This window comes from Suncus etruscus, chromosome 7 (genome assembly GCF_024139225.1).
Source record: "Suncus etruscus isolate mSunEtr1 chromosome 7, mSunEtr1.pri.cur, whole genome shotgun sequence".
Classification (NCBI taxonomy): Eukaryota; Metazoa; Chordata; class Mammalia; order Eulipotyphla; family Soricidae; genus Suncus; species Suncus etruscus.
Genome location: NC_064854.1, coordinates 108703055 through 108730956, shown reverse-complemented (window position 1 = coordinate 108730956; position 27902 = coordinate 108703055). Strand labels below are relative to the sequence as shown.

The following is a 27902-nucleotide window of genomic DNA, read 5'->3' as shown; positions in this document are numbered from 1 at the left end:
CAACTAAATGCCATGTGCCCAAATATATAACTTTGGGGACAAACCAGTACTGAAAATACAGAAGTGTGCTGCTATCTGAGATAGCAGGGGCACAGATTTTCTGAAATAGTCCCTCAAATGATGTAGTTTCCTTTTAATTTTAGATGGAGTGTACTGAAATTAAATTCTAGATAGCAGCAGGATAGAATAATCTTTCTGATATTAATATCTTCTATCTCTATTTAAGTGAGGCTAGGTAAGAAAAAAAGAAACGAAGACAATTTGATCTATTTTCTTTAGTTTTAAGCCCTTGATTTGAGGGGACAATCACAGCATATAATTGCCTGATAATAGTAGGGACAACTTAGCAGTCAAAAGACTTCCTTTGATTATTAGAAAAAATGGAATCACCAAGCTTACAGAAAAACTTCCTGGTGTCTCCATTAAATACAGACACATAACATACAAACACAGAACACGAACACAGAACGACCTAAGCTATAACATGCCCTCACTTTATTTCATCTTGATCTATGTTTGGTAAAGAAGAGAGTCCAAATTTTTTCTTTACATTTCTTCCTTACCTTCTTTTCTTTTTTCAAATTTTTGTTTTTGCTTTGGGGACACAGCCAAAGATGCCTAGGGGTTACTCCAGGTTCTACAGTCAGGAATCACTCCTGGCACTGTTGGGCGTGATGGGGACATAATAGGATACTGGGAATTGAACCCGTGTCATTTGCATGCCAGGCATGTCAGGCAAGCTTCCTGTTCTCTGGACTATCTCTCCAGCCTCACTTTTTAGAAGTCTCTCCCCATCCCACCAGCCAATGAGAACATCAAACACGATGAATAATAATGGAGAAATAAAAGTTTCAACAGTTCCTTACTCTGACATTCTCCAAAATTCGTGGAATTGATCTCTCTCTCTCTTTCACCCTTGCTCAATCCCGATGCAGGCGAAGGTGACATAGCTGGAATATTAATTTCAAAATTTTGCAGAGCTTAATGTACATGCTTTCTCTTAGTTCATGTTAACTTAGTTCTGATTGATAAGGAATATGTAGTTAAGCTTTCACAGTAAAGGTCATGGCTGCTCTAGGTTTTAAGACTATAGCTGCTGTTCTTTTTTTCATGGTGCTTTTCTTGTCAAAAAGCTAAAACTTACCATTGTATCATTGAGAATTTATAGAAGTACTATTACCATCTTGGATTTTTTTGTGTTTAATTATACCTTAAAGTATACATTTTCATATGACCTTGTTTTAATCCTGCAGTGAGCTTTAGGTATGCCTTATTTCCTCTGAGAAAAAAAAAATATGTATACTTTTCTCACTGCTATACTAACAGCCACTTTTTTAAAACAATATCAAGTTCCTGATGGAATTCATTCTTGAACTAAAATCTGTTCAAATTAATTTCTGGCAGTTCAACTAGAATAGCTTCTTATTTAGACTCACAAATCATCGGATCTGGCTAAGATTTGAACAAACACAGAAATAACAACCATCACAACAGTTTTTAAAATCCAGAAGTACACTCATGCTCATTAAAGGTAGTATGATCAAGTAATCCATTCACCAGTTCCACATTTGTATGCATGCATTTCCTAAGCAGGAAAGAACTGCAACGTTTGTCAGTGTGACAGCTTTGACATTTCTTCTTTCCAAAGTATTTTGTGCACAAGAAAAGTTTCAAGTGCAAGCTTCAGGCTTCTATATAATTACTTATAGTAAATATTGGTAGATGGTATTTTCTCCTCCTGAACATTTTATAATAAGTGCCAATTTTTTTTTTGGAAGTACACATTGGTATGTTGCCTAGAGAAAATACAAAGCAGGTAACATGGCTTTTGTAGGAGTTCCATGACTGCCTTTTTCAATTAAATATTTTGGCTCTTCAAAGAAATGGATTAATTGATCTGCAATTCAGATGGATTCATTTTTGACACTGTTGTTTTAGCAGATGCCCATTTTAAGAATATAGTATTTTCCAAAGCATTTTAATCGTGTAAAATTTTTCTCCAGTGATAGTGTCAGACTTTCTTGCCTTTCAAAGTGAATAAGAAGTACATTTTTTTTTGTTTTGTTTTTGGTTTTTGAGTCACACCCAGCAGTGCTCAGGGGTTACTCCTGGCTGTCTGCTCAGAAATAGCTCCTGGCAGGCATGGGGGACCATATTGGACACCGGGATTTGAACCAACCACCTTTGGTCCTGGATCGGCTGCTTGCAAGGCAAATGCTGCTGTACTATCTCTCCGGGCCCAGAAGTACATTTTTTAAAAGGTGAATAATATAGTACAATTTGAGGTACGACTAATAACTTTAATATTCTTGTTTTTTCCCTGCAGTTCTTTGCTCACTTTAGTATGTTAGAGGAGCAAGGTATCACATCTAACAGGGCTACATGTGCTGTATTTATTCCCACAAAGACAAGATAAAATACAACCTATGTGAAGAAAGTGATCTGAGATAAAGCAAAATGCTGATTAAAAAATAAGATTGATGTAGTTTCACTCCTAGTACAATGAAAAGAAGAAAAGCTGTGACAGAGACTGAATAATTATCAGTGGGATGAGAAGTCTTATCATTATCCTCATTTAGTAGTGAGAAGGAAATCCATGCGAATCTCAACATCAATTAGGTTGCAATGATCGCTTAATTATAGTCTCCATCACAAAAAAAAAAAAAAGAAATGATTCTTATCTGATCTACTGGATGCTATTTCTTCAATGTTTGAGAGTCAAGGCATAAAACCAGCACCATACATACAAATATTGCAATCTGACTGTCATCTGAACAATTTTGATATTTGAAACAGCTGGCTATGACAAGAGTCTGATGTATATGTGTGTTTGATTTTTGGGTCACACCTGGCAGTGCTCAAAGCTTATTCCTGGTTCTGAGCTTAGGGGATCTGGATGGTATTTACCCCTCATGGGCTCAGGGAATCATATTGGGTGCTGGGGATTGAGTCTGAGTCAACCATGTGCAAGGCAAGTGCCTTACCCAGCTCTCTACCTTGTCTCTATTTGCTTTGTTTTTGGAATACACTTGGCAGTGCTCAGACCTTAGTAATAGCTCTATACTCAGGAATCATTCCTGCAGGGCTCAGGAGATCATACATAGTGTCAGGGACTGATTCACATTTCCTGTATGCAAAACAAGTACCCTATCTGCATACTATCACTCTGGCTCTTTATCTTTTTCTTGATGTAAACTTTTAAGAGATTGCAATAAATGCAAGTTATTATTATTTCTTTTGTGGCCATGCCCAGTAGTGCTTGGAGGATTATATGTGTAAGGGATGAAACCTGATGTTTTTGCATACAAAAAAATGTACCATATCCCAAGTCCTAAATACCAAATTATTAGGAAAACTTTGCTTTTGATCAAGGTGAAATGGCATTTGAATTGGATCCTCTTATTAGATAGAAATGTTGGAATTATCTGTCAATCTGTGATGACACGAGATTTATGTGATAACATAATTCATACATGGAAAGTTCAATCATAAATATATAGTGTACTGAGAAAAGTAAATCTGGCCAATAAAGCAATTTCTACATCAAGTTAAGTTGGAGGAGTCACATGATTAGAGAGAAATGTGGGAACAATGTGAACATATTTTTATTTTCAGAAAACATTTCTTCAATAAAAAAAAAATTTAGTAACAAGGCAGTGGGAACAGACCCCAGGTCCAGACTTAGCAACTGCTTCTTTTAAGAGATGTTCCAAATGGAAACTCATTTCTATTAAACTGGAATCAGGCAGGCCTTAAGTCTTCCTAGTCTAGGCACTACATAAATGCCTTCTCCTATGAATTAGCTTTTGTCAGCATAGAAACCTGTTAGCCCAAAGTCTTTTTAATTCCGTATATTGAATAGTAAAAAAACAAGGAACATTTCTCCCTTGGACAGAGAGAGCCCCAAGTGACTTCTAAAATCTGATCATGAGCCAAGACTCCAAATTTGCCTTGTATCCCCTAATTGCTAAATTTCAATCAGTGGTGTGGCCAAATTTCCTTTTCAGACAGGGATGCTGGCCCTATTCCCTGGTTTTGTTTGGGTCACAGAGGAGTTGCGTTAGCCAGCAAAGAAAAAGATTCAGGCCAAATCTAAGTGTGTGGGCGAGAGGCAAACACTTCCCACGTTGTCCACTGTCTCTAAGCCATGAGCTGTGACCCTGCAAGGGGTTTGACCTCAGAGACCACCAAAACTATACATAGAAATGAAACCTGTGGCAAGGGTCCAAAGGGAGAAAGTGGATAGGCAAAAGGATTCCCTTGTCTCTCCCAGTTTTAAAAGACTCTTATCAAAACTTTATCAAACTTTCTCTTTAGCCTCATGCCCCAAAGACAAAACAAAGTACATGGACTTCAAAACTGCTTCATCCTAATCCATGATATCCAGGAGAAAATGTTAGTAATATCAACAACATCCCACTCTGCTCTTTGCACTCACTAAGATTCAAGCTTTATTAGATTTGGTTGGGGTAATTGGTAGTGCTGAGATCAGTGATTATTTAGAATGAAATAATCTTTGGAAATTATTTATAATAAAAAAATATTAAGCTTGAAGGCAGTGAGGCCAAAAAGAGTTAGAAGGTACATGTGTGTCTTCACTGGTTCATAATGAACAGAAAGAGAAAAAGCAAAGGAACATTCTGAACCACAGTATAAATAACTAAATCACAGAGCAGTCAGGTGTAGGGAGGGGATTCTGATGTGGGTTGCGTTTGGTGGGTGGGGTAGGAAGACTAATAATGTTTAAAAGAATATCAAAATATTTCACTGCTCTTAAAAAAAATGAAAAAAGCATTTCATTTATTCTCTTCTTCAATCAGAGCTAATCACACTTATATCCTATTGTATATCACAGCTATTCCATGAGAGAGAAGCTCAGAGCATGTCGTACTTTCCACATGAGGAAGAATTAATGAAGCTGCAGCTCTTATCTGCTACTTCTTTTAACTTAAAGCTAAATGAAGTCGATTTTTATTATGGCCCTTTATTGGTTGGTTTTATCTACCCCCCTCCCCAAACTCAAGACATAACAGAGCCTCTATGACTCTCCAGCAGATTCTGTTGTTGCTCTTTGCAGCTTTTCTCTTGTACCTTTTACCTCTTTCCAGTTTACATACTGTCTACTGACAATAAGCCTCAGAGGAAGAGTTTTGGAAAAACAGAAACCTGGGTGTTACTCACGTCGGTTTTCATACATGCTCCTGGACTGGGCCCAGATTTTAAAAGGATCTGGTTTTTTCTGCCCAGAATTGTCAGCTTGTTCTAGAGCAGGGGCTTCTGCAGTTGGGTACTCAGGGAGCACTTGTGTGTTGTGGCTTGGAGATGCTGTGTGCAGGCTTCGGTGGCTGGAAACACTGTGTTGCGAACTATTTTGGCTGTCTTTTCTTTCCAATGGTTGCTGAAAGCAAGCGAGAGGGGGTAAGAAGAGATTATTACTGGTTCTTTGAGTGGGTGTTTTCCATCAGCTTGTCTTTGTTCAGCACTTCTGCGCACACAGCCATAAATATATCAACAACATTTTGGCTTCCACCTTTCTCCTGCTAATACTGAATACAGATAAATCCCCAGGTGACTGGCAGACAGAAAGAGGGGCGGGCCAGATTGAAAGACATAATCACAAACCAGGCTGCTCTCTGGGCTGCAGCGGAAGACAAATCCAATTTCCATAATAGATTTTCAGCTCAAACACTGGGCTTCATTATTACAAGATGTATCAGTTTTAAGATCCTCATTTTAGGAATCAAAATATGTGACACAAAGTACCCCAAGTTGTTCAAATATAGGACTATAATAAACAAAAGAAATACAATCAAGACTAAAAATGCTTCTTAGGACTCTTAAGTCCTGTATTTTTTGGCAATAAAATCCTCAACTCTGTGCTAAGGATCTGCTGCTAGTTCTTTAAGATCAGATCTTATATAAAATTAAAAAAATTTCACATCTACCATTTTATTGGTGTTTGAATATATATGTATATAAATATTATACAAAGAGCATTTATAATTCTTAAACAATTTTGTGAAGTCACATTTCACCTTTGAATCCCTGACACTACAGTTCTTTTTTTTTTTTTTTTTTTTTTTGGGTCATACCTGGTGGCGCTCAGGGGTTACTCCTGCCTCTATGCTCAGAAATCACTCCTGGCACACTTGGGGGACCATATGGGATGCTGGGATTCGAAACACTGTCCTTCTGCATGCAAGGCAAACTCCCTACCTCCATACTATCTGTTCGACCCCACAATCAAATTCAATATATGAGCTGACCTTGAAGGTCAACCTCTGCAACCTATAACTTGTACAACTAAGGGAAAGAATTTCATTTAAATTTCAATAGAATAAGAAGGATCCTGTTCCTTAAAACCTGCTAATTAAAAGAGCTTCCCATTTAAGAAACGTTCTTTGTTTGAATGCCATGCTGGTTGAATGATGAGCAAAATCTTGTGGGAGAAAAATAACAAGTGGGAAATAAAATAATTTCAGCTGTTATTTTCTCCAATAAAAGATATGGTACACCCAGGTGTTTTGTTTCCCTTACTTCTTCTTCCTGACCTAACCTTAAAAACATATTAAAATTCTGAACTGGAAGCCTGTTCTATCACCTGAAAAATACCATGCCCTCATCTTCGAAAGGGTCAGATTAGAAAGGGACCGTTCTAGACTCTAACGGCATCTTTATGCAATCTCTGTAGTAATGATTTTTTTAAGTAGTTTATAAATTTGACCAATAAGATGAATGAGCATATTCTAGTTCTTTACATTTCTTTATCAACTCAAATTCTTCCCCTGTCAACCCTACTGAGATGGCTCTTCCTTTCTCTGTCCCTAGGTATCTCCATCTTTCCTATACCATCTTCATGGACATTTGCTTTCATTTGATTCTCCTATCTCTTGAGTCATTTTCTTTTCAATCCTGCTTTAAAGAAAGAATCTAAAGAAAACCCAAGGAGGACAAAAACTTCATTTATCCTTGACTACTAGAGAGGACAGATACTAAAAATAGGTTCTTCCGGGAATTCAGAGCTGAAGAAAATGGGACATGTAGCAAATAAAAGATAGATATTTTAAAATTATATTTATTGTTTCTATGAGAGAAACTTGAGGACTACATAATAAATTAACAAATAATTCTTTTTTTTTTTTTGGTTTTTGGTTTTTGGGTCAGACCTGGCAGCGCTCAGGGGTTACTCCTGGCTCTATGCTCAGAAATCACTCCTGGCAGGCTCAGGGGACCATATGGGATGCCGGGATTCGAATCACCGACCTTCTAAATGAAAGGCAAATGCCTTACCTCCATGCTATCTCTCTGGCCCCAACAAAGAATTCTTGTACCAAAGGCTTAAGTCATGTAGAAACAAAAGACTACATAGTCTGGTGAAGAATCCAGAAATAAAACAGTGAGGTTTAGTCAATGACAAACTCTGTTCTTTCTGAAGGATAGAAAGAACAAACCTGGACAAATCAGAATTGAGACCATTTATAATTGAACTGGTTCTGCCAACTAACTTCCAATAGTGTCCTCACCATCCGTGATGCTAGTTCTCAGGCTTAGGTATGCAATTTCTGTGTCAGAAAGTCAATAACATGCTTCTTGTTTCCCCTTACAACATGCTCAAGAATTCAGACAGGAACAATGTTAATGATAATTATAACCCCCACCCATTTTTGGAAGTATATAGAGATTTGTTTTGCTCTTCTCAGTGGCCTTTGCAAGGGTCTCTAATTAAACTCAAGTATGTGGAGCTCTGTTTGGGATGTATATACACATTACTAGCATGTAGAGAAAAAATGTGATTTTCAGCGGAGAAAATTTTCTCTCCTTCTATCTTCCTGCACTACATATTTTTATTTGTCATGTACAGGAAATGTTTTTTATATCAAGACAAAGTTTAGGGGCCGGGCGGTGGCGCTAAAGGTAAGGTGCCTGCCTTGCCTGCGCTAACCTTGGACGGACCGAGGTTCGATCCCCCGGTGTCCCATATGGTCCCCCAAGCCAGGAGCAACTTCTGAGCACATAGCCAGGAGTAACCCCTGAGCGTTACTGGGTGTGGCCCAAAAAAAAAAAAAAAAAAAAAAAAAAACCAAAAAAAAAAGACAAAGTTTAAAGCTATTTTTCACTTTGAAATGAACCTTGATGAGAATTATGAGGATGCTTTGTTTCTTTCTCTCCTTCCTTCCTCTCTTTCTTTCTCCTCCCTTCCTCTTTTCCTTTCTTCCCTGTAAACTAGAATTACACTGGTGGTGCTCAAGAGACCATATGTGGTACCAGGGATCGATCTAGGTCTGTTGCATGTAAGGCTAGAAAGCATCTTAAACCCTACACTAGTTCTCTGATCCTAGTTTCTATTTTTTCCCATTCTGGTATTGTTTTCTTTCTGTTCAGCTTTGGGATAGGGTAAGAGATGAGCAGGGATTTTTTTAATATAAAAGCAAATAATTATATAGAAAAAGGACCTCTCAGAGTTGCATTCTTTCCTCAAATATTCACTTTAACTTGGTGCTTCAAATGCCAGCTTGTGGGATTAGTCCCCTGACACTAAATTCACTTTACAGTTAACATGAGTTTTTGACCCTCTGCATCTCAGACTCCTTTACACTAAAACAACTCATCAGTTTTTCACCGTGTCTCAAGTTCCCTAGACTGAACCTCTCTGCAAGACAAGCTCAAACAGCACTCTCCTCTCCAGTCTTTCCTGGGATTGCTCTGGAGCCCTAGGGAACCTAATTTTAACCTCTTCTCACCAGCTCCCTCTTGTGGAGATGAAGGAAAAAGAACATTTCTGGTAACTATCCCAAAAGAATGACTGGGGGGGTGGGAGGGTCTTCTTCAGAAAATGCATTCACTGTTTTATCCTTTTATCTCCACTGAAGAGATAGTTCACCATCACTGGAGTGAAGGCTACTAGATATGACTTGGACCATTTTTTTCATATTGTAACACCCATTCTCACCTCCCCAATGAGTGACTCAGGTCCAATTTAACAACTACTAACAGATATAATCTAGAATGAGTCTGCAAAAACTGCCTCTCAATCAAACTGAACCTTGGCAGACCTTTAAAATGTCACCTAAATTTTGTTCCTAAATCTGGAACAAAAAAAGTATCATCTGAAGAATATGCTCTCAAAATGATGCCATCGAGAGACTCACACCAAAATAGCATATTTCAACTCATTCTAAAGAACTAATTACCATTAATCGATAAGCTTTTTAGATTCCCCCATAAGTCTCAACCTCACTTTGTGTCTCTTCTTGAGTTCAATTATGAAAACTACTTAACTTGGAGATAGGTTCTGTATTTAATATCTGGTAGGCACTCAGATTTCTGAAGCGAAGTCCTCTGTGTATGACAGAAAGTTCTAAATATGCTCCTTTTTTTCTGTTGCCTTACTAATTAGTTGTAATAATTCTTTTATCTGGCTCGAGCTCAACATTGTTTAGAAACAAAAATATGTTTATGTATACCTTAAATTAAAGTCAACATGTATGCCACTTTGACAGTCTGAATTATTTCCCAGAAGACTTGGGCACAAGGACAAATTTACTTCTGAACATAGTTTCAGACATGCATCTAAAGTGATTGTCTTTCATCTCATTTTTCTAGGTGAGAAATTAGCCCCAAGACAAGTATTCATAGCTACACACAAACTTTCAAATCTATTAAGATAATGCTATGAATGCTAAAGACATAGTTGAAGGAAGACCCCACTACTTATGACAGGAGACACAGACTGGGCCCTCTTGAGTAACTTTATCTTCAATACATTAAAAAAATTTACTAATCACTTACTATGAGTCAGATGCTCAGAGATACCATATATAAGTAAGGAAGTGGTATCCAATCTGTTAAAACTTATTCCTAAAAATGGTTCTAAGGGTGTCTATGTAATGTGTATAAAGATATTAACCCCAACTACTTACTAACAATTGTCGTATAATTGACATGCTATATTAGCCTTTAGGTAAATGGTTAAGGAGAAGACTCTGGAAGAATATCACAATAACAAAAATAACACATTGCTATGTCTTCAAAGCAAAAGTGAGCTTGGATTACTTACTGCAACCCAGGAGAAAGCTAGCATACATAGCAGGGAAGTGGGGTGATCTGGGATGTTTAGAAATGAAATAATGCAAGGGCCTTGAGGCTACATTAAGGAGTTTGAGTTTCATTCTTAATTTCATTTCTTAGGAGAACCTATTAATAAATTTAAGCAGGACTAAGTCAGGAGCCAAATTACTTCTTGGCTTGGTGTTGGGTACTGGTGAATGGGTGAGTAAAAATAGAAATAAAAGCAAAGAGTCACTATGTATAATATTTATCTTTGGATATTAGGGGATTATCAGACCATCTATGCATATGGCAGGACCCTAGGCTTTATTATCTAGGCAGTCTATTATCAGGGTACAGTTGAGACAAAGGATGGGAGTGAGTAAAATCAAAAGACTTTTCAGAGTGCTGGAGAAACAGCTCAAAGAGCCAGAGTTCATGTTGTGTATATGGGAGCTCTGTACTTAATCCCCACACCACAAAGCCCTCTTAGCACTGTCAGGAGTGAAACCTTAGCAGTGAATTGGGAACAGTCCCCAAGCACTGCTGAGTGTGGCCTCAAAACTACAACCATAACAACAGCAAAAAGACAACGATGCCAGATTCAATAGACACCACTGATTAGAAGTATAAGGAGAAGACATCAGAAAAATGGTGGCCACCAGTCTGGTCTCCCTAGTTGAACTGGTTGAAAAGGGGTGTCCCATATTGAGGTAGACATTTCCAGGGCTGCCTGTTATCTACCTGCTTAAATTTTGGAAGCAAAATTTTTCCTTCTCAATATAACATCAGTAAATTAGGAAAAATATATTGATTTAATTTTGAAAACTCCAGAGAAGCCTACACGACACACTAGCCATGAACTTATGTCAAAAGGTCTTTTAAAATAAAACTACCAACTTCCCTAGAGTGAATAATATTCTTGCTGCTGACCAGGGAGACACAATGGGTTTTATAAATGAAAATTAAAAAAAAAGGCAGCTCATCAGGACTGTGCAAAATGATTTCAAAATGGAGATACTTACAAGTGAGCTGAAAATATTTGCTCAGAAGAGCAAATGAATATAGACAGCACTTAGAAGCTCAAATGATGAAAAAGAATTCATGTGGCTTAAAAATGACAAATCGATCCATTTTAAAGCAAAATTATTTACAGTTCACTTATCTGCCAAGACTGAAGGCCACTGCAGCAATTTACATGGACAACAGGAAAAACTCCAAGTCCTGATGAGATATTAGGCCAATGTCATTAAAGGTTGTATAAAAATCAAACTCGAAGACAAGTCAGAGCAGAGGATGGTCCTTTTGGTTTCTTTCTTTTATCTTTTATAGGTATAAGTCAAATGATTTCTTCCAAAAACACAAGAGGAGCTAATGGAGAAGAAAAGGAAGGTATAGATTGGCTATGAAGATGAATTTAATTTACAATGATTAACACAAGGAATCTAATACAATGAATAAGTCTATTTTCCAGAGCTCCAAAGAACTGGAAGTATAAGTAGGTTTCAGAGTGAGTTGTAAAGAGACTTGCTTAAGTGACACTCCTTCTTCAATCACACTCTCCTGTCTTTCCTGGCAGTTGGAGGAGCTTTGATTAGTTGATTGGTCATATTACTGGACTGGTTATCAGACAAGTGGTATCAGGAATAGAAATGTAGAGAAAGTTCGAGAAAAAAGGCAGAGTACATAAATTGGATCATTCAGGTAGAGGCCACTCACTATGTATGCATAGTATTTAAGCAGTACCTCCTTTATATCTCTAAATGACTGATAGCAATGCTCTTAGTAGCATCCCTCCCAGTGAAAAAGAACAGAAGACAAAGCATCAGAAGTCTTTCACCATTTTTACCTTTCAGTCTGTTGCACGAACTACAAAAAGGTTGCCTTGCTTATCAATTTATCCCGGAGGATAAGTACTTCGTGCAGCAAGTTTTTTTAGTAAACTGGAAAAAGTTCTCATCTCCTTAATATTTTTGGTATACTTTCTTTGACCTGAAAATATTAGTTGAGTAAATAATGTAGTCTCCTACTTTGCTTAGGTTGCTGAGAGATTTGGAAGAATCCTGAAACAATCACAGCATGAACTCCATCTTGGGTCGTTTTTAGTTCTCTTGCATGACTACATACCTTATTGTAATTAAGAGTGGAATGATTTCATTAAATGTGTACACTAGTCTATATATTTTATTTTATTTTTGTAGGGTGGGACACACCCAGTGGTGCTCAGGGATTATTCCTGACAAGCTTGGGGTGGGGGCAGAGTTTGAATCCAGGTCAGCCAGGTGCAAGGCAAATGTCCTCCTCACTGTGCTATCTCTCTGACCCTTATGTTTTTAACTTTTAAAGCACATGCTCATTAGATATTAAATCCTATGATGATAGTCTGTATAGGGTTACCTGTTTATGTGGTAACTATTTGCTTTTTCCCAGTTCAGTAAGGGCAGCGATGGTTCTGTTTTATCCCTAGTGTATACTGGCACTGTTTCTGGAACACACGCCATACTCAATAAATACTTGTGAATGGAACAAATGATAAAAAAAAAAACAACCATATTACAATGCATTTTTTGGGGGAAAGAAACAATCAATATATCATTTGTAAGCTCCAAGAAGAAAAGTATCATGACCATTTTATTATCATATTTCAATGTTTCACCACAATCCTGACATTTAGCAGAACCACAGCTCTAGTTTGCTGAATAAATGGATGAATGGGTAGAATGTATAAAATATGAATGGATGGGTGGCCAAAAGGACCAGATGGAAAGTTCACGGGAGATCTCCAAAAGAAGAAATTGTTGTGAAATGGATTAGTGGGAATGGGGAGTAGACGGGATAAGGAGATCCCAAATTAGGTGGACACTGGTTTAAAAAATTTAAGGTCTAGTGTGCTAATTTAATTTTAAGTTCCCAGACTTAAATTCAAGGTTTTGATTCTGTGTGTGTGTTGCACAGACTAAGAATCTCTGTTAAATAAGTTTCCCATCAGGATGATTAAATTGGGCCATAGAATCAATTTTCTGGTGAGGATTAAAACCTGACAATAAATATGTCTTATTTTTGTCTCTGCCATTTGCCGAGGGGAAAAAAAAATCCCTGATGTTATGGAAGTCTGGGTATTAAATTGATAAAATTTTATTAGGACACACTCATTGTCCCCAATGAGTACATAAACCATAAACTCAACGTTTAAACTAGTCTAGTATGTGAAATTGCCTATTAAGATAACCTATAGAGGCTACCCAGAAGGGAAAATAAGATAAAGACGCTAAGTCCTTCTGTTCTAATAAAAAACCAACTACTTAATTATTGAAAACCTTTAGGGGGAAAAAAAAGTATGAGGGCAGAAAGAAGCTGTCAGTCACATGAGCAAGCCAACAATGTCAAGAAACTAGTAAAAAGAAAAATGATGGTCCTGGGGTAAGACTGTAGATTCACAGTGCTAATAATAAATCTCAACCCATCACAACCAAGTCCAATCAGCATGCACTTCATTATGCGTGTAGTCTGCAGAGCTGACCCTGTCTGTCACTATATGAATCGCTTTCTGGAATGATGACATCAAGCTTCCCCATGGGTTCCCATCACACCACCCCACCAGAAAAATCCTATAATCATCTGTCTCTCTGGCAGGACATCATCAACATTCTAACTGGGAAAGGGAAACAGCTTTCACCCACCTGTACAGAGCTCCTGCTGATCACAGATGTCAGCCAGGCTCTACTGGCAAATGCAGATCTTGGCTGGTAGCCCCCAAATTTTGTACAGCAGCTGCCAGACTGAGCCAGCAATGCTGTGAAAACCATCATTCCTGTCCTGGCACAGATGCTGGCTATAGACAAGCCCCAAGTTGAGGGCTGTGCTTTTCTAACCCAGGAACACACCAGTGTTTCAGCTTGTGGTAATTAAGAGCTAGCACGCTGTAGGCAGAGCAGTTAAATGCTCCCCCCACCCTCACCCCAGGAATTCAGTCTGAGGCACTGGTTTGTGGCTTGCTCATGACAAGGTTCCACAAAACTAAAAATGGTCGCAAGAAATTTTCTTAACCAACTTGATCAAAATTGGTTCTATTCCTGTTTGGCACCCCTTGAATTCAGTTTTATAATTCCAAGACACTTTGGGAATGAAGAGGTGCAAAGGACTCTAGCAATATCTTTTATTTGGGATGCAAAAGAAAAGCAGAACACCTTCCTTGCTGATGTCGAGTGACCTGAGTAAAACTGCTAAGTTTTCCCACTCTGTTGTCACAGAGTCACTTCTCCATTCTATATGGAGTGTGAGAAATAAACTCACAGATCACATAGTATTGTTGGGGGGAGGGGGGGATAGAATTGTTTAAGAGGGGAAGAGAGGAAGACTCTCACTCAGCCTCATCTAACGCAGTTTTCAGGTTTATTTCAAAAAATTTTTGAAGGTTCTAAAGGCATCTGATGATCACCCAGAGATGAGCAGACACAAGTGTCCATGTACACACAGGCTTTGATATGTGGTTCCAAAGTGGAACCAATCAGCATTTCTCTACTAGGACATTAAAACAAACGGACAAGAAAAGCAGCCCTGAAGTCACATGTTGCAATGACCAGGGCACTGGGTTATTAGAAACCCCATCAATGATTGCAGATTTTTTTTTTTTCTACCCAGAATACAGAACACTCCCTCTCTCATCTCCTTAATAAACTTCCGTCTCTCTGGGCAAGATTTGAAGCCAGGTAGAAAGAATTCAGCTGCAGCATTGAGAGCTGCAAAGTTTCAAGGGTTCACTTTTTTTTTCTTTTTTCTTTTTTTTCTTCCCTAGGGGTGGACAGAGAAGTATGAATTTTCCCTCCCCCACATGTTCTCAGAAACATGGAGAAACCCTCTTTATTCTGATGCAAATTAATTGGGAAGCCTCTTCCACCTGGATCCATTTCACAGTCACCCGGAGTTCCAGATTTTGAGTTTTAAGTAGCATTTTAATTCCTTGGCAGGGCTTGGGGAGCAAGCAGCGTATACCACCAAGCAAAAACACTATAGCCTCGAAGCTATTAGCCAACATGTCAACTAGGTAATGCATCTTCAGGGAAACCAGATTAGAAAGGACAGCGAAACATTGATTTTTTTTTTTTAAAGAATCCTTTACCTGCAGCATAATGCTGCTAAAGCTAGCCAAACAACAAAGGACGTTTCCACGGCAAGAAATGTCTTGTTCTTAGTGCTGGGGCAATGAACATTGTTTCACCAGAACACAGATATCTATACCGAGCATAGCAATTCTGCCCCACAGCCCAGAGACTTTGAAATTTTTGTAAATATTTCAACATGACAAAGCTCAGGAAGAGTCTACCTCCAGGAAAGGCTAGAAACACCAGTTGAGAGCCATGCTACTCAAAAAGCAGGTGGAGCTTTTCTCCACCTCCTTCCCAAGGAAACAATAGCATTTGAGGCAAGTTAAAATCGCCAAGAAAACTCATCCATTTGAATGAGAGTTGCAATTGCATGCCAGGGAGAAGGATGGATTCTTAACATGCATGCTTTAATCCTCGTTCCTGCAGCCATCCCACAAATCACTAGCCAGTTAAAAGACCAGCCCAAATACCTTCTCCACCAAATAGATTGCCAGAACTTAATAGAATGAGCTCCGGCTCCAGTTCCCTGCCTCTACTTGAAACCACAGAGAGAGAAGCCAAGTCAGATAGCATCCTCTCCCACCCCCGCCCCTCCCCAACCCCCCAAACAAGCACCAAGTAACAGACAAGTCCTTACCGACTTTGGGCTCTTCTTGGGAACTGGCAGCCCTGGGAATAAAAAAAAAAATGCAAGGAGGGTGGGGTGGGGGGAGAGGGAGAAAGAGAAAGAGAGAGAGAGAAAGAAAAAAAATCATTAGCATAAAAAACGTTACCTTTTCCTTAAAGAACCATCCCCAGGTGTCTCATGGCAACCTTGCCATCTGCAGAGTTATGTCAGATTTCTCCCCAGCTTCGGAGTTACCAGGCTGTTCATATCGAATCAAAGCAGAGGGAGGAAGAGAGAGCGAGGCAGGAGATGTATCTGCATTAGCTATGCTGACTTGTACTGCAGCAGCCTGGAGGCTGGGAAAAAAAATTCACAGACCTCAGCGGCCTGGGAAATTGAACACTAGGACAGAATCTCAAATGCTCTTCTGGATTAAGAGAGACTTAATTTACAATTAAGTCCAGGATATTTCCTTTCCACAGGATCCACTTGTCAGTGGCAGTGGACCAATCAGGATGGAGGAAGGGGTGTATATTTAGTTTCAGAGGAGTATGTGCTTAAAATCTTTTGTTTCTTCTTCTTCTTTTTTTTTGATCTTTCTTTCTTTTCTTTATTTTTCAGCCCTTGCCTCTATTTATTTGGATGAGGTGAACGACCAAAAAAAAAAAAATAAATAAATAAATAACAAAGGCAGATGCTTTGCACCAGCAGAGAGCACAGATCTAACTTGGTCTGGGAGCCCCTCTAGTCCACTGGCACCCCCTTTCTCTCTGAGCCTGTCAATCATCACAAAAATCCATACTTAGCTAGGTGGAAAAGACTAGCTCTTAGCTCTTCAAAGGGAATGCAGGCTATTTGGAAATGAAGAGAGAGAGGGAAAGATAGAAGAGAGAGAGAGAGAAAGAGAAAAAAGGGAAAGAGTAAGAAAGAGACAGAGGGAGAGAGATTTTAGAGCTGAGAGGAATAGGTAATAATAGAGAAGGAGAAAGAAACAGGAGAAAAAGGTGGGGTGAGCATTTTTTAAATCGAACCCTGTGTCACTCATCCAAAACCTTGATCCTGGGTGGGTTAGGTAGGGGGTCTGAGAGGCACAGCTGCCCTATTCTTTCATTCTAGGCAAGTCTAGATAGAGACAGGCAGGAAATCTAGCACCAAGGGGCAGAAGGGGAAGAGTGCTAGGTTGGAAAATAAAAGCAGATACTTGGTGATTCAAGACCGATCAGTCCAGCATACTACCCTTGTGTTAAAAATTAATCATTGTTTCATTTGATCAAGAGTGTGATAGCAACAAACAGACTCCTTGTACTAGGCACAAGATCTCTATCTGAGATATGAAATCTTATTGGAACCTCCAACCTTCTGGAGAAAACAAACCCTATGAAGGATCCTGATTTCAATTCTTTGGGAAGTGACTTGTCAAACCCTGAGCCAAGCTCAGTTCAGCGTGAGTAACAAGAGGCAAAGGGAGAGGCAGAGTAGAAGGAAGCTACCCAGAGGCGCACTGCTAATAAGCTGACTGGACCTGAGTAAGACTAGATAGGGATGACTCCTTCTTAAAGGCACAGGGTCTTTAAGGTCTCTGAGGCGAGGCTCCTTGTGTCTAAAATGTAGTTGCCACAGCTTAGCAGGGGCTCTCACATTCCAGAGTACAGAAGGAGCATTGGTAGAGAGTTAAAAATGAAGTACCCTGGGTCCTCTCTTCCTCTGGCCCAGGAATCTACAGTATAATGGTCCCTGGAGAGATCAGGATCCTCTGATGCAGAGGTCAAAGCACCACATTTAAGAAGCGATGATGACAAAGTGGTAGGATTGTTAACTCAGGCCTAGCAAGCTCATGGAGGCAAAAGTCTTCAGCAATGAATCTTATTCTCGAGTTGTGACATGGAAGTACTAAGACCGACTTTGCAAGTCTGTCACACAATTAAAAAGACAAATGGTTGAAAGACTCCTTTCCTAGCATACAGTGGAAATCACAAATAATCATTCATCTTACCTTTATTTGATCATTTATACCACTTAGAAAGAAAGTGATATCTGTATCACTGGAAAAACATTTGCATATTAAAATACAAAAAAATTGCAGAATTTTTTTATCTATAAATGAGGATAACAAGAAATTTAGATAAGTCATTCTTCTTCAAATGGGTGCTTTTATTTGTTTAAATTCCTCAAGGAATTATCAAATTGAATTATGAGGGTCACTGTATAATCTTCAAAATGTTGTCACATCTTTTAGATTTGTTCCCTAATGCAGACTGATCTTAGCTAAATTCAACAAGGTTTCCTGATAGCTTGCTTTATTTTTTTTTTTTTACTGGACTTAAAGTTGTACAGGATCTTTGTGACCCTCTACAAACAGTTGTAAAGTAACACCAGTTAGACCTGATGAGCTAATACAGTAGGTAAAAAGCTTGCCTTGCATGCAGATGACTCAGGTTGGATCCCTGGCACCACATATGGTCCCCCCAAGTCCCACCAGGACCATAGTGAGTGCTGGAGCAGAAGTCTTGCACACCTCCAGGGGTGGTCCCAAAACAAACAAAATACAACCAAACCAAACAAACAAAACGAAACATCAGCTAGGGAGTAAGAGTCAATTTAACCTCCATACTCTACTAATTTTTTTATTAAGACTGGTTATCTTAAATTCCCTGACTCTTAGGAGTTTCATTTATAAAATAAAGATAACTTTTCATTAATGGCCATACACACTTACACACATGTTTAAAGATGGGGGATGCAGCAGAAAAATAGAATAGAAGTTAAAGTATTTGCCTTGCATGTAGCCAATTCAATCCTGGCACTGCTTAAGGTCCCAGAGCATCACCAGAAGTAAAACCTGAGCACAGAGCTAAGAGTAAGCCCAGAACAGTACCAGGAGCAGTTCCAATGCCATAAATAAATAATAAATAAAATGAAGGTGCATATACAAGAAGCTCAAAGTGGCATTGCTGGTAAAAGGAAAGTGATACCAACTGACTGGGAAAGCCTAAATAGATATAAGGGCAGTCAACCTATAAAGGAGTCTGCAGAGATGTAAAGGAATGAGCTATGTACAAGTAACATCATGGAAGGCCTCCAGAGCTTAGTACCCAGGAAAAATGTTACCCAGTTGTTAATACACCCTAAAGCATACATTTATCGGCCTGGAGAGATAATAGAGCGGGTAGGGTGCTTGCATAGCAAGCAGCTAACTGGAGTTAGATTCCCTGCATCCCATATGGTTCTCTGTGCCTGCCAGGAGAAATTCCTAAATGTGGAGTCAGAAGTAACCCTTGAACATGGCCAAGTCCAAAATTAAAAACAAAAACAAAAAACACCCTCAATGAAAAGCTCAACAAAACCCAAACAAGCAAAAACAAACAACCACCACCACAACAACAAAAAACCCCAGGTACATAGGTACATAAATGTGGCACTTGGTGTGGTGCCTGTCTACATATAAGTGAAATGTCCTGCAACAAAACCAGGAATCAAAAGGACTAAGTGAAGGAGACTTCAGTTCTAATATAGAATTCTTTTTCAAGAACACCATAGAGATCTTGCTGAGCTGATAAAATATTCATTTCAAAATAAACATTAATCAATGGACCTTTCATTAATTGTTACAACACCAACCAGTCGGAAGCAAACTGGGGCTTTAGTTAAGATGTCTTTTATTTTTTCTTGAAGAAGCCATCAGTATAATATTTCATTTGATCCTGGCTCAACTGACACAAGTTACGTTTTAAAACAAATAATACAAATATTTTTTATTTAGAGAGGAAATTGATCCTATTTGCTACCACTTATGGAAAGCTCTCTTTTTAAAAGTCACACCTGGGGATGGAGACTTGGGAGACTAGTACAGTAGATAGAGGCCATTCTTATTTGCAGATAAACTGGGCTTACTCCCCAGCAGCCCCTAGAGTCCCTCATGCCCTGTCATGACTTATCTCTGAATACAGAGTCAAGCATAGGCCCTTTGCACCGTTGAGTGTGTCTCCAAAACAAAAAACAAACAAATAAAAATAAACAAAACAGAAAGCTATGCCCCCCCCATATTTTTGGAAAGCTATTCCTTTTAAGGAATGCCAATAGCAGGCACAGATTAATATTTAAAACTTAAGAAAAAAGAGACTATATGATTGCCTTTTTTATGGTGTAGTATTTTGTAGTTCTCTCTTTTAATTTTTTTATTTACATCATTGTGATAATTGCTTGTTAAAAATAAATTAGATATAGTTGCAAGTCTATAAAGCCAAGAGCACTTCCCACTACCAGGTGTGGTCCCAAAACAAAAACAAATCAAAAAGAGGTCCTCAATTTAAAACATGTAGGAGGGGAGGTGGAAGAAATCACAGGGTTTGTGAAAGCACTTGCCTTGTATGCAATCAACCTGGTTTGATCCCCTAAACCTTTCCCCCAAGCACCACCAGGAGAAATCCCTGAGTTCAGAGCCAGGACTAGCCCAAGAGCACTGCTGGGTATAGCTCAAACCTTACCCCCACCCCTAATTTTGTTCTGGATACAAGTGCTAGAATAAACCTCATTACAATTTATAATTTGTATTATCTAAAATTATTTACATGCCTTTATTACACCCAGGGATTTAGTGGTAAACATCATAGGAGAATAAAAGTTGGTAGAATACTCTAAGACCTAGGAATCATAGCTGTGGCTCTCTTATCTGGATAGAGTTAACTTTACACTCTTCCATATTGGATGGGAGAGAGAACCTTCACTTCACGGCAAGGCAGTAGTTTCCCAAGGAGAAGCACACACTACCTTCTCCCTATGAGAAGGAGGTGAGCAAACCTTGGTGTCTAAACTATTTTCACTATCTTTGAGCCATATGGGCAGAAATAGCACATGCTTAATGGGCTCATCTGGTCTCTTTAAGGTGAGGAAGAGGAGTTTTGAGAAGAGGAAGAAGGAGTTCATGGATGGCTCCATCTGCTGTTAAGAGACTCATTAGGGGCAAATGCCACTTCAAAGACACTTTAGACACTTTTTCAGGGGTGAGTGTTTTGAAGTCTAAGTGCAATCTCTAGAAAGTGAGAAGAGCCTGAGACCTAAATTTCTAAAGTCCCCTATGAAAAGGCTGTCCCTTTGGAGAAAACAAATGGTAAACTCCTTGCTCGGGACCTGAGCAATTAGTGTGAGAAGCAGAAAGTCTTCCTTTTAAATATCAAGGACATAAAATCTGCTACTAAAAACCGATGACTATGTTTTTGTGGTACTAACTAGGAGAATGCTATTTTTAATAACGTTTTATGACTGCTGCACATAATTGTAAGAGAAAGAAAAGTGTAACAAAATGCATACATATTTAGAAACAGACTCGAAGGTTTTATCTCAAATTGTATTCTTAGGTTCAGGAGATTATGGATAGCTTGATTACCTATTTAGTATTAATTTCAGGATATTTCACTGCACTTTTAAATCTCTAGATTCATCACTGATATATCCAATGAACATTGCTTACTTTCTCCCCAAATATATATACACATGTGGAGTTTATTTAAGCACCTTACTGGGATTAAGAACTATTCTTGATTTACTGTCTAAATGCAAACACAAGAGCAAAGCAGTACCACATTTGGCACTAAGATTTATAAGATTAGTTGTTGGGAGGGAAAAAAAGACCACAAACTGGATTTCCCTGGTCCTAGTTTCTTCCAGGAATTAAAGTAAGACTGCCAACTCCCATTTTCCTATCTGAAAGAATCAAGAAAAATTGCACATAGCTATGAGTACTTTCATCCGAAAAACCACAATCACATTCAAAATCATCTAGGGATATTGGAAATCGTGGATTTTAATTCACTGTGAATTTCATTTCCATTTGCACTTGCATCTCTGGGTTTGAATGTTTAAATGGGAATATTGTGGTTTAGTCTGGCATCCTAAAAAATACTACGTTGTTGACCCACCTGCCATTGCCCTCTTGGAATTCCTTAGAGATTCACACCCTAAACTCCTAGAGATGAATGCAGTAATATGATGTACAAGGAACAGATAATGGTTGCATACATTTAGAGACATTCATGAAGGCAAGGAAAAGTCTCAGACAGATGACTGAGAACCTAACAGGAAGTAGTCTTAGATATCAAAGAGGAGGAAACTGCTTCTAAATAACAATTATCTCTCAGACCTTAGGAACTTTCTCTCATAGTCTCAATTCTATCAAGAAAGATATAATCCTACATTCAGGACTACTACTGATTTTAACATAAAAATCCATCATTAGGAGTTTCTGTACATATGTATATGTATGTTAAGAGTTTCTATACATGTGTGTATGCATATATACATATATGTGTGTGTATATAGATAGAAAGGGGAGTATAAGAAAACAATCAGTCTTGCAAAGATCTATTTAAAAAAGATGTTGGCTCAAAGGACTGGGGCACAGATTTTGCATATTGAGAGCCCTGGGTCTGATCTGGCAGTATATGGTCTTTTGAGCATGGGTCTGGAGAAATGTGTAGTGCTGCTGGGTGTGGTACCCTAGAAAGAAAGATGCTCAGTATTTACTTTAAAAAAATAAAAATAGGGGCTGGAGCGGTGGTGCAAGTGGTAAGGCGTCTGCCTTGTGTGGGCTAGCCTGCAACGGATTATGGTTTGATCCCTTGGCATCCCATATGGTCTCCCAAGCCAGGAGCAATTTCTGAGCTCATAGCAGGAGTAACCCCTGAGCGTCACTGGGTGTGGCCAAAAGAACACAAAAGATAAAAATGAAAAGCAATATGAACTTCTATAAAAGACTAAACAAGAAGCTAGATTTAACAGGATGAAAAATAAGACATGAAAAGTAGGACTTCATTCAGAATAAATCCATTATTATTTTTAATTTGGGATGATTGGGTTACACCAGGTGATGCTCAAAGTTTATTCCTGGCTCAGTACTCAGGAACTACTCCTGGTGGAGCTCAAGGGTCCATATGGAGTGTTGGGGATATAACCTGGCTAGACAATGTGCAAGGCAAATGCCCTACCTGTTAAACTATTGCTCCATCCCTGAGAAGTCCATTATTTTAAGAAAAAGATATGTAACTATATTTTAAGAAGAAGATATGTAACTATCTATACAAGCGCATCATTCTCCCAAACACTAGTAGGAAATGTTTTAAAATACTGTTTTTTTACTGTCAGCATTAATAGATGGTTCATATCTTATTTTCCATGTTTTCCAATGTAGCTAGATTTTTACAGATAATATAGCTATAAGTATACACAACTAAGTCTTATTGAATAAGGCATATATATTGAGTGTTTTTAGATAATGGTAGGTATTTTTACTGGTTTTCATGCCCTGCTAGATTTAACACACACACACACACACACACACACACACACACACACACACACACACGAATCTCACCTAGCTTTCTCTGGTCTCAATGACTACCATTTCTTCTCAAGTATCCGTGCTTCTAAATTGCTAGGCCACGGCCGGCCTTGACGAAAATGGGATGAAAAGCTGTCTGAGCCTCTCTCAGGCAAACTATACAGAAGCACACTGTTTTGTATATAATTTGAAAGAGTTCCTAAAACACTGGCCAGTGACCTTGAGAAGTCCAATCAATTCAGATTTATGATACTTAGGTTAAATCATGTTGCACAAGCACATGCAATGAAGTCAGGCATAATTTCTGTGTTGAATCTCACTTGAGCTTAGTACCTCTAAAAAGGAAAGTAGATATAAAATGCTGTAATCTGTAAATCAAGTGAACAATATAAAGGATCAAGTAGAAAGGAACAAATTTCACTGCTTCTTTCTCCTACTTTCTTGGGAACATCTAAAAACACAACTACATAATTTTAAGGAGAGAAAACAGCATTAAAGAACATATACCAGAACACTAATAATGCTACCATATGAAAAAATAATGAACCGAGGAGAAATGTTATTTTTGGAGAGAAGACAGTAGTATGATGACAAATCAAAATACTAGGGATGAATGAGTTACAAGTGCAGAAAGGTGAAGGAAAGGAGGTTTTATTTTTTAATAACTTCTATGGCAATGCAGATGACTGTCTACAAAACAGTTGCTCTAATCAACTAACATTAATGACCAGTAGCCCTGCTGGTAAGACCATCTTCAACACTCTGCCACTAGCTCTTGCGTTTTTCAAGTACATAATATATAAACCATAAAATAAATTTGTCTTTCTTCCTGTCCCCTTTACCAATCAAATGCTAAAAACTGTCCAGAAAATTGGAAAAGTACAGTCAGTCATAACTTTTCCCTCTAAGAGCAGCAGGAAGAAATACAGGAACATTTACTTACTCATTTACCTAAACTGTGCTAAGGGCCCACTAGGTACCAGGAGCTAGTACCAGGGAATAAAGCAATGAATCATATCTCTGAGGTTGTTATAGTGCTCCCATCCTGTAGGGAAATGGATCAGCAACTTAGCAAATAAGTTCAAGGCAATAATTTTGGCAATGAAAATAAAAGAGGATAATGGGAGCAGGTTGTTCCAAGGAAGCTCAGTTACCTTCTGAGTGGTCACGCATTTTTGTTTTTGAAGAGCTAGTAACTGTGCTGAGATTTGAATCAGAAGGAACCAAAAGGAGGCTGTTCATCTTTATGAAATATAATGACGTCTGCCATATGACTAAGGAAACCTCATGGAAGAGAGAAAGACAACTCAACCATGGCTCTGACATGGATGAGTTCACAGCCTGTCTTAAAAGAGAAGAAAATAAAAAGATCTGATTGCATGCTAAGTCCCAGGTCAGACAAAATTACTATGACTCTGAGGACTGAGAGAAAAGAAAACAGATCCATGGGACAGAGGGTTGAGAGAAACATTGAAGAAAGGCCTGCGTTTAATCTCGGGGCCTGGGGTTGAAAGCAACATGAAATAAATGATTCTTGATTGAATAATAATGATGAACCTTTTAAAAAGTGCCTGTTGTTGTTGTGTGTGTGTGTTTTTAAAAAGCTACAATAGTGGGGCCGGGCGGTGGCGCTGGAGGTAAGGTGCCTGCCTTGCCTGCGCTAACCTAGGACGGACCGCGGTTCGATCCCCCGGCGTCCCATATGGTCCCCCAAGCCAGGAGCGACTTCTGAGCGCATAGCCAGGAGTAACCCCTGAGCGTCACCGGGTGTGGCCCAAAAACCAAAAAAAAAAAAAAAAAAAAAGCTACAATAGTGATGCCAACTTAAACTCAAGGCCAAGTTTAAACTATAGTACATTTTCATTGTACTTTATACATTTTTGTACATTGAGGACTTTACAAACAGTATGTATCATAAGACTGAATCCATAAAACAAGATGAAAAATGGTTCTAGTATGGACAAGTTGGATTTTTTTCCCTCTTTCTTCTGGCCAAATACCATCATCAACTCCGTGGTATAATTTTTCAATATGGACATTATACTAGCTGCCAAGAATAGAAGCATCAGACCCAATGTCTCCAAACAGATGAAGACATCTTTCCTTTGGGAACCTAATAACGGTCATTATGAAATATTGCGGCCTTCATAATTTAGAGAGATGGTCAGACCTCAGATGTTGGATAAGTAGCTCCTGATGATCTGTCAGCATTTTGTTAAGAAGATTAAGGCTATAGTTGTACAGCTTTACAGCTACAGAGTCTGCTTCAATTACACAGTACATATAGCCTAATAAATATGTCCTGCCAAGATATAAATGGCTTGCAAGGCTGGTGGTGGCTAATGGTTTACAGAGCCTTTCACCTCAGTGTCATGTGCCTTGAACTGGCACAGGTGAGGAGAGACACCCCCTTACCCCCCAGTAATTCACCAACACTCTGGGTTGCTTAGAAATGGAAGAAAGATGAATGAATTGTCATCATGCAGTTCCTGAGGGATAAATGGTCACTTCAGAAAAGATTTCACTGAAATAATAATCCCATTACTGTTGACGCTCAAAAAACAGGTGAAATATATCATGAAGGGTCAAAAACTTGGTCAAGCACAAAAACAAGTACAACTGAGAATGTGCTGTAGACACACTTATTCTTCATAACCGTTGTGTGTTTAATGGGACTAATATCAACCTATTTAATCAAGAATGCTGAGACACTAAAGGTTAAATAATTTGGCCAAGATCACAAAGTCAAAGGAAAAGAGTCATGATGTGTCATATTCTTCTCCAGGGAACATTCCTATTAAAATCACTTAGCCACCTTTTAAATTTGTTTTTCTCCTTCCTTCCTTCCTCCCTCCCTCCCTCCCTCCCTCCCTCCCTCCCTCCCTCCCTCCCTCCCTCCCTCCCTTTCTTCCTTCCTTCCTCCTTCCTTCCTTCCTTCCTTCCTTCCTTCCTTCCTTCCTTCCTTCCTTCCTTCCTTCCTTCTTCCCTCCCTCTCTTTTCTTTCTTCTTTCTTTCTTTCTTTCTTTCTTTCTTTCTTTCTTTCTTTCTTTCTTTCTTTCTTTCTTTCTTTCTTTCTTTCTTTCTTTCTTTCTTTCTTTCTTTCTTTCTTTCTTTCTTCTTTTTCTTTCTTTCTTTCTTCTTTCCTTTCTTCCTTCCTTCCTTTTCTTTTTTCCTTCCTTCCTTTCTTTTTCTTTCTCTTTCTTTCCTTCCTTTTCTTCTTTCTTTTCTTTTCTTCCTTCCTTTTCTTTTTTCCTTCCTTCCTTCCTTCCTTTCTCTTTCTTTCTTTTCTTTCTCTCTCTTTTCTTTCTTTCTCTTTCTTCTTTCTCTCTTTCTTTCTTTCCTTCCTTCCTTTTCTTCTTTCCTTTCTTTTCTTCCTTCCTTCCTTCCTTCCTCTTTCTTTCTTTCTTTCTTTCTTTCTTTCTTTCTTTCTTTCTTTCTTTCTTTCTTTCTTTCTTTCTTTCTTTCTTTCTTTCTTTCTTTCTTTCTTTCTTTCTTTTTCTTTTTCTTTCTCCCTTTTGATTTCTTTCAGCACTGAGAATTATACCCTGGGACTCACACATTCAAGGCATGTGATCTACTATTAATGACTCATATACTCAATGCCCAAGATAGACTTTAAAAGGTGGAGTTAATCTAATCCAATTTCTGAAACAGTTCTAGAAAAAGTCTAACCCTATTTGCATTAGATATCTGTGGGAGTTTAGAATATTGCCTTAAGTTCTAGACTCCTGAGGAAGGATACTCACTCGGCTGCTAAAGCAACAACCCAATTGTTCTATTACCTATAACCACATTTGAATTGTTTTTGTACAAAAGTTGAAGGGTGGGCCCTATTCTCCGAATATTCCTCTTATGAACACTCCCTGGAATCTCCCTGAGTAGGAGAGAAGGCTGTGGCCTGGGAATGCCAAAGCAGTTCTTTTGTAGTTGAAAGTCTGACTTTTTGCTGCATAAGATGTAGAGGAGAGATGGTTATAAAACACTAGTTCAAAATAGCTCATTGAAAGAAAAAAAAAATAACCCCACTAAGGATTTATTCATTTTCTGGGTTGAATAAGAAGATGCTGTGTGGGTCCTTATTTTAAGGTCACTGATGCTGAAATGAAGCCCAAAGCTGTCACTGGTGCTGAGAAATTTTAGGTTAAAATAATACATGAAGAATCCTTTCCTTTAAGACTTTCAGGATGATACTTGTCCTGGCAATGGAAGTCTGGCATACTGTTAAAGGTGACCAAGGCTGGTCTGGACCCGTGTTGGGGTCCAAGGTTGGAGATGCCCGAGCCCGGGGAGAGGTCTCAGGGATCGGGAATGCCCAAGGTCCAAGGAAAGCCCACCGCTCAATTGAGGAGACACAAACCTTGGAGGATGCAATCACATGTAGGTTTACTTCAATTACGGAGCACTCTGAGTCCACTCACAGCCACCTGACGCAGCAGGAATTTTCAGTCTGTAGTGAGACCCTGAGCTACTCCTCACACAGATTTTTAAAAAGTTTTACATGGTAATTAACAAACAGGTCAAAGCATTTCATAGGTTGTACGAATTGTATGACTGTGAATTTTACCAATGACAATCTCAGAAAATGCGCAAATCCTGCCCCTTCATGACCTCACAGGTGTTCTACCCTGAGCCTGATGTTTTCCCTAGGTGTGTACTGATTTGGCTTGGGGAATGCCCCTTGCTGGGTAGGGCAGAGGTCCCCTGTGCCAGGGTAAAGTTGTCACTTTGGGTTGTGGGCTTGACTGTGGGGGAGGTCATGAAGTTATTTTGCTAAAGAAAAATCTTCTAGCAAGCTAGTGACTGAAGCAAG

The 27902-nt window shown here is 38.7% G+C and overlaps 1 protein-coding gene across 1 annotated transcript in view; it reads right to left on the bottom strand.

Moving 5' to 3' along the window:
• Positions 1-27902, bottom strand: part of MAGI1 (membrane associated guanylate kinase, WW and PDZ domain containing 1) — a 763677-nt gene that overhangs the window by 31610 nt on the left and 704165 nt on the right. Inside the window, 3 exon segments of the mRNA XM_049777123.1 lie at positions 867-950; positions 5182-5398; positions 15790-15821. Of these exon segments, the coding sequence (XP_049633080.1) occupies positions 867-950; positions 5182-5398; positions 15790-15821 (333 nt within the window).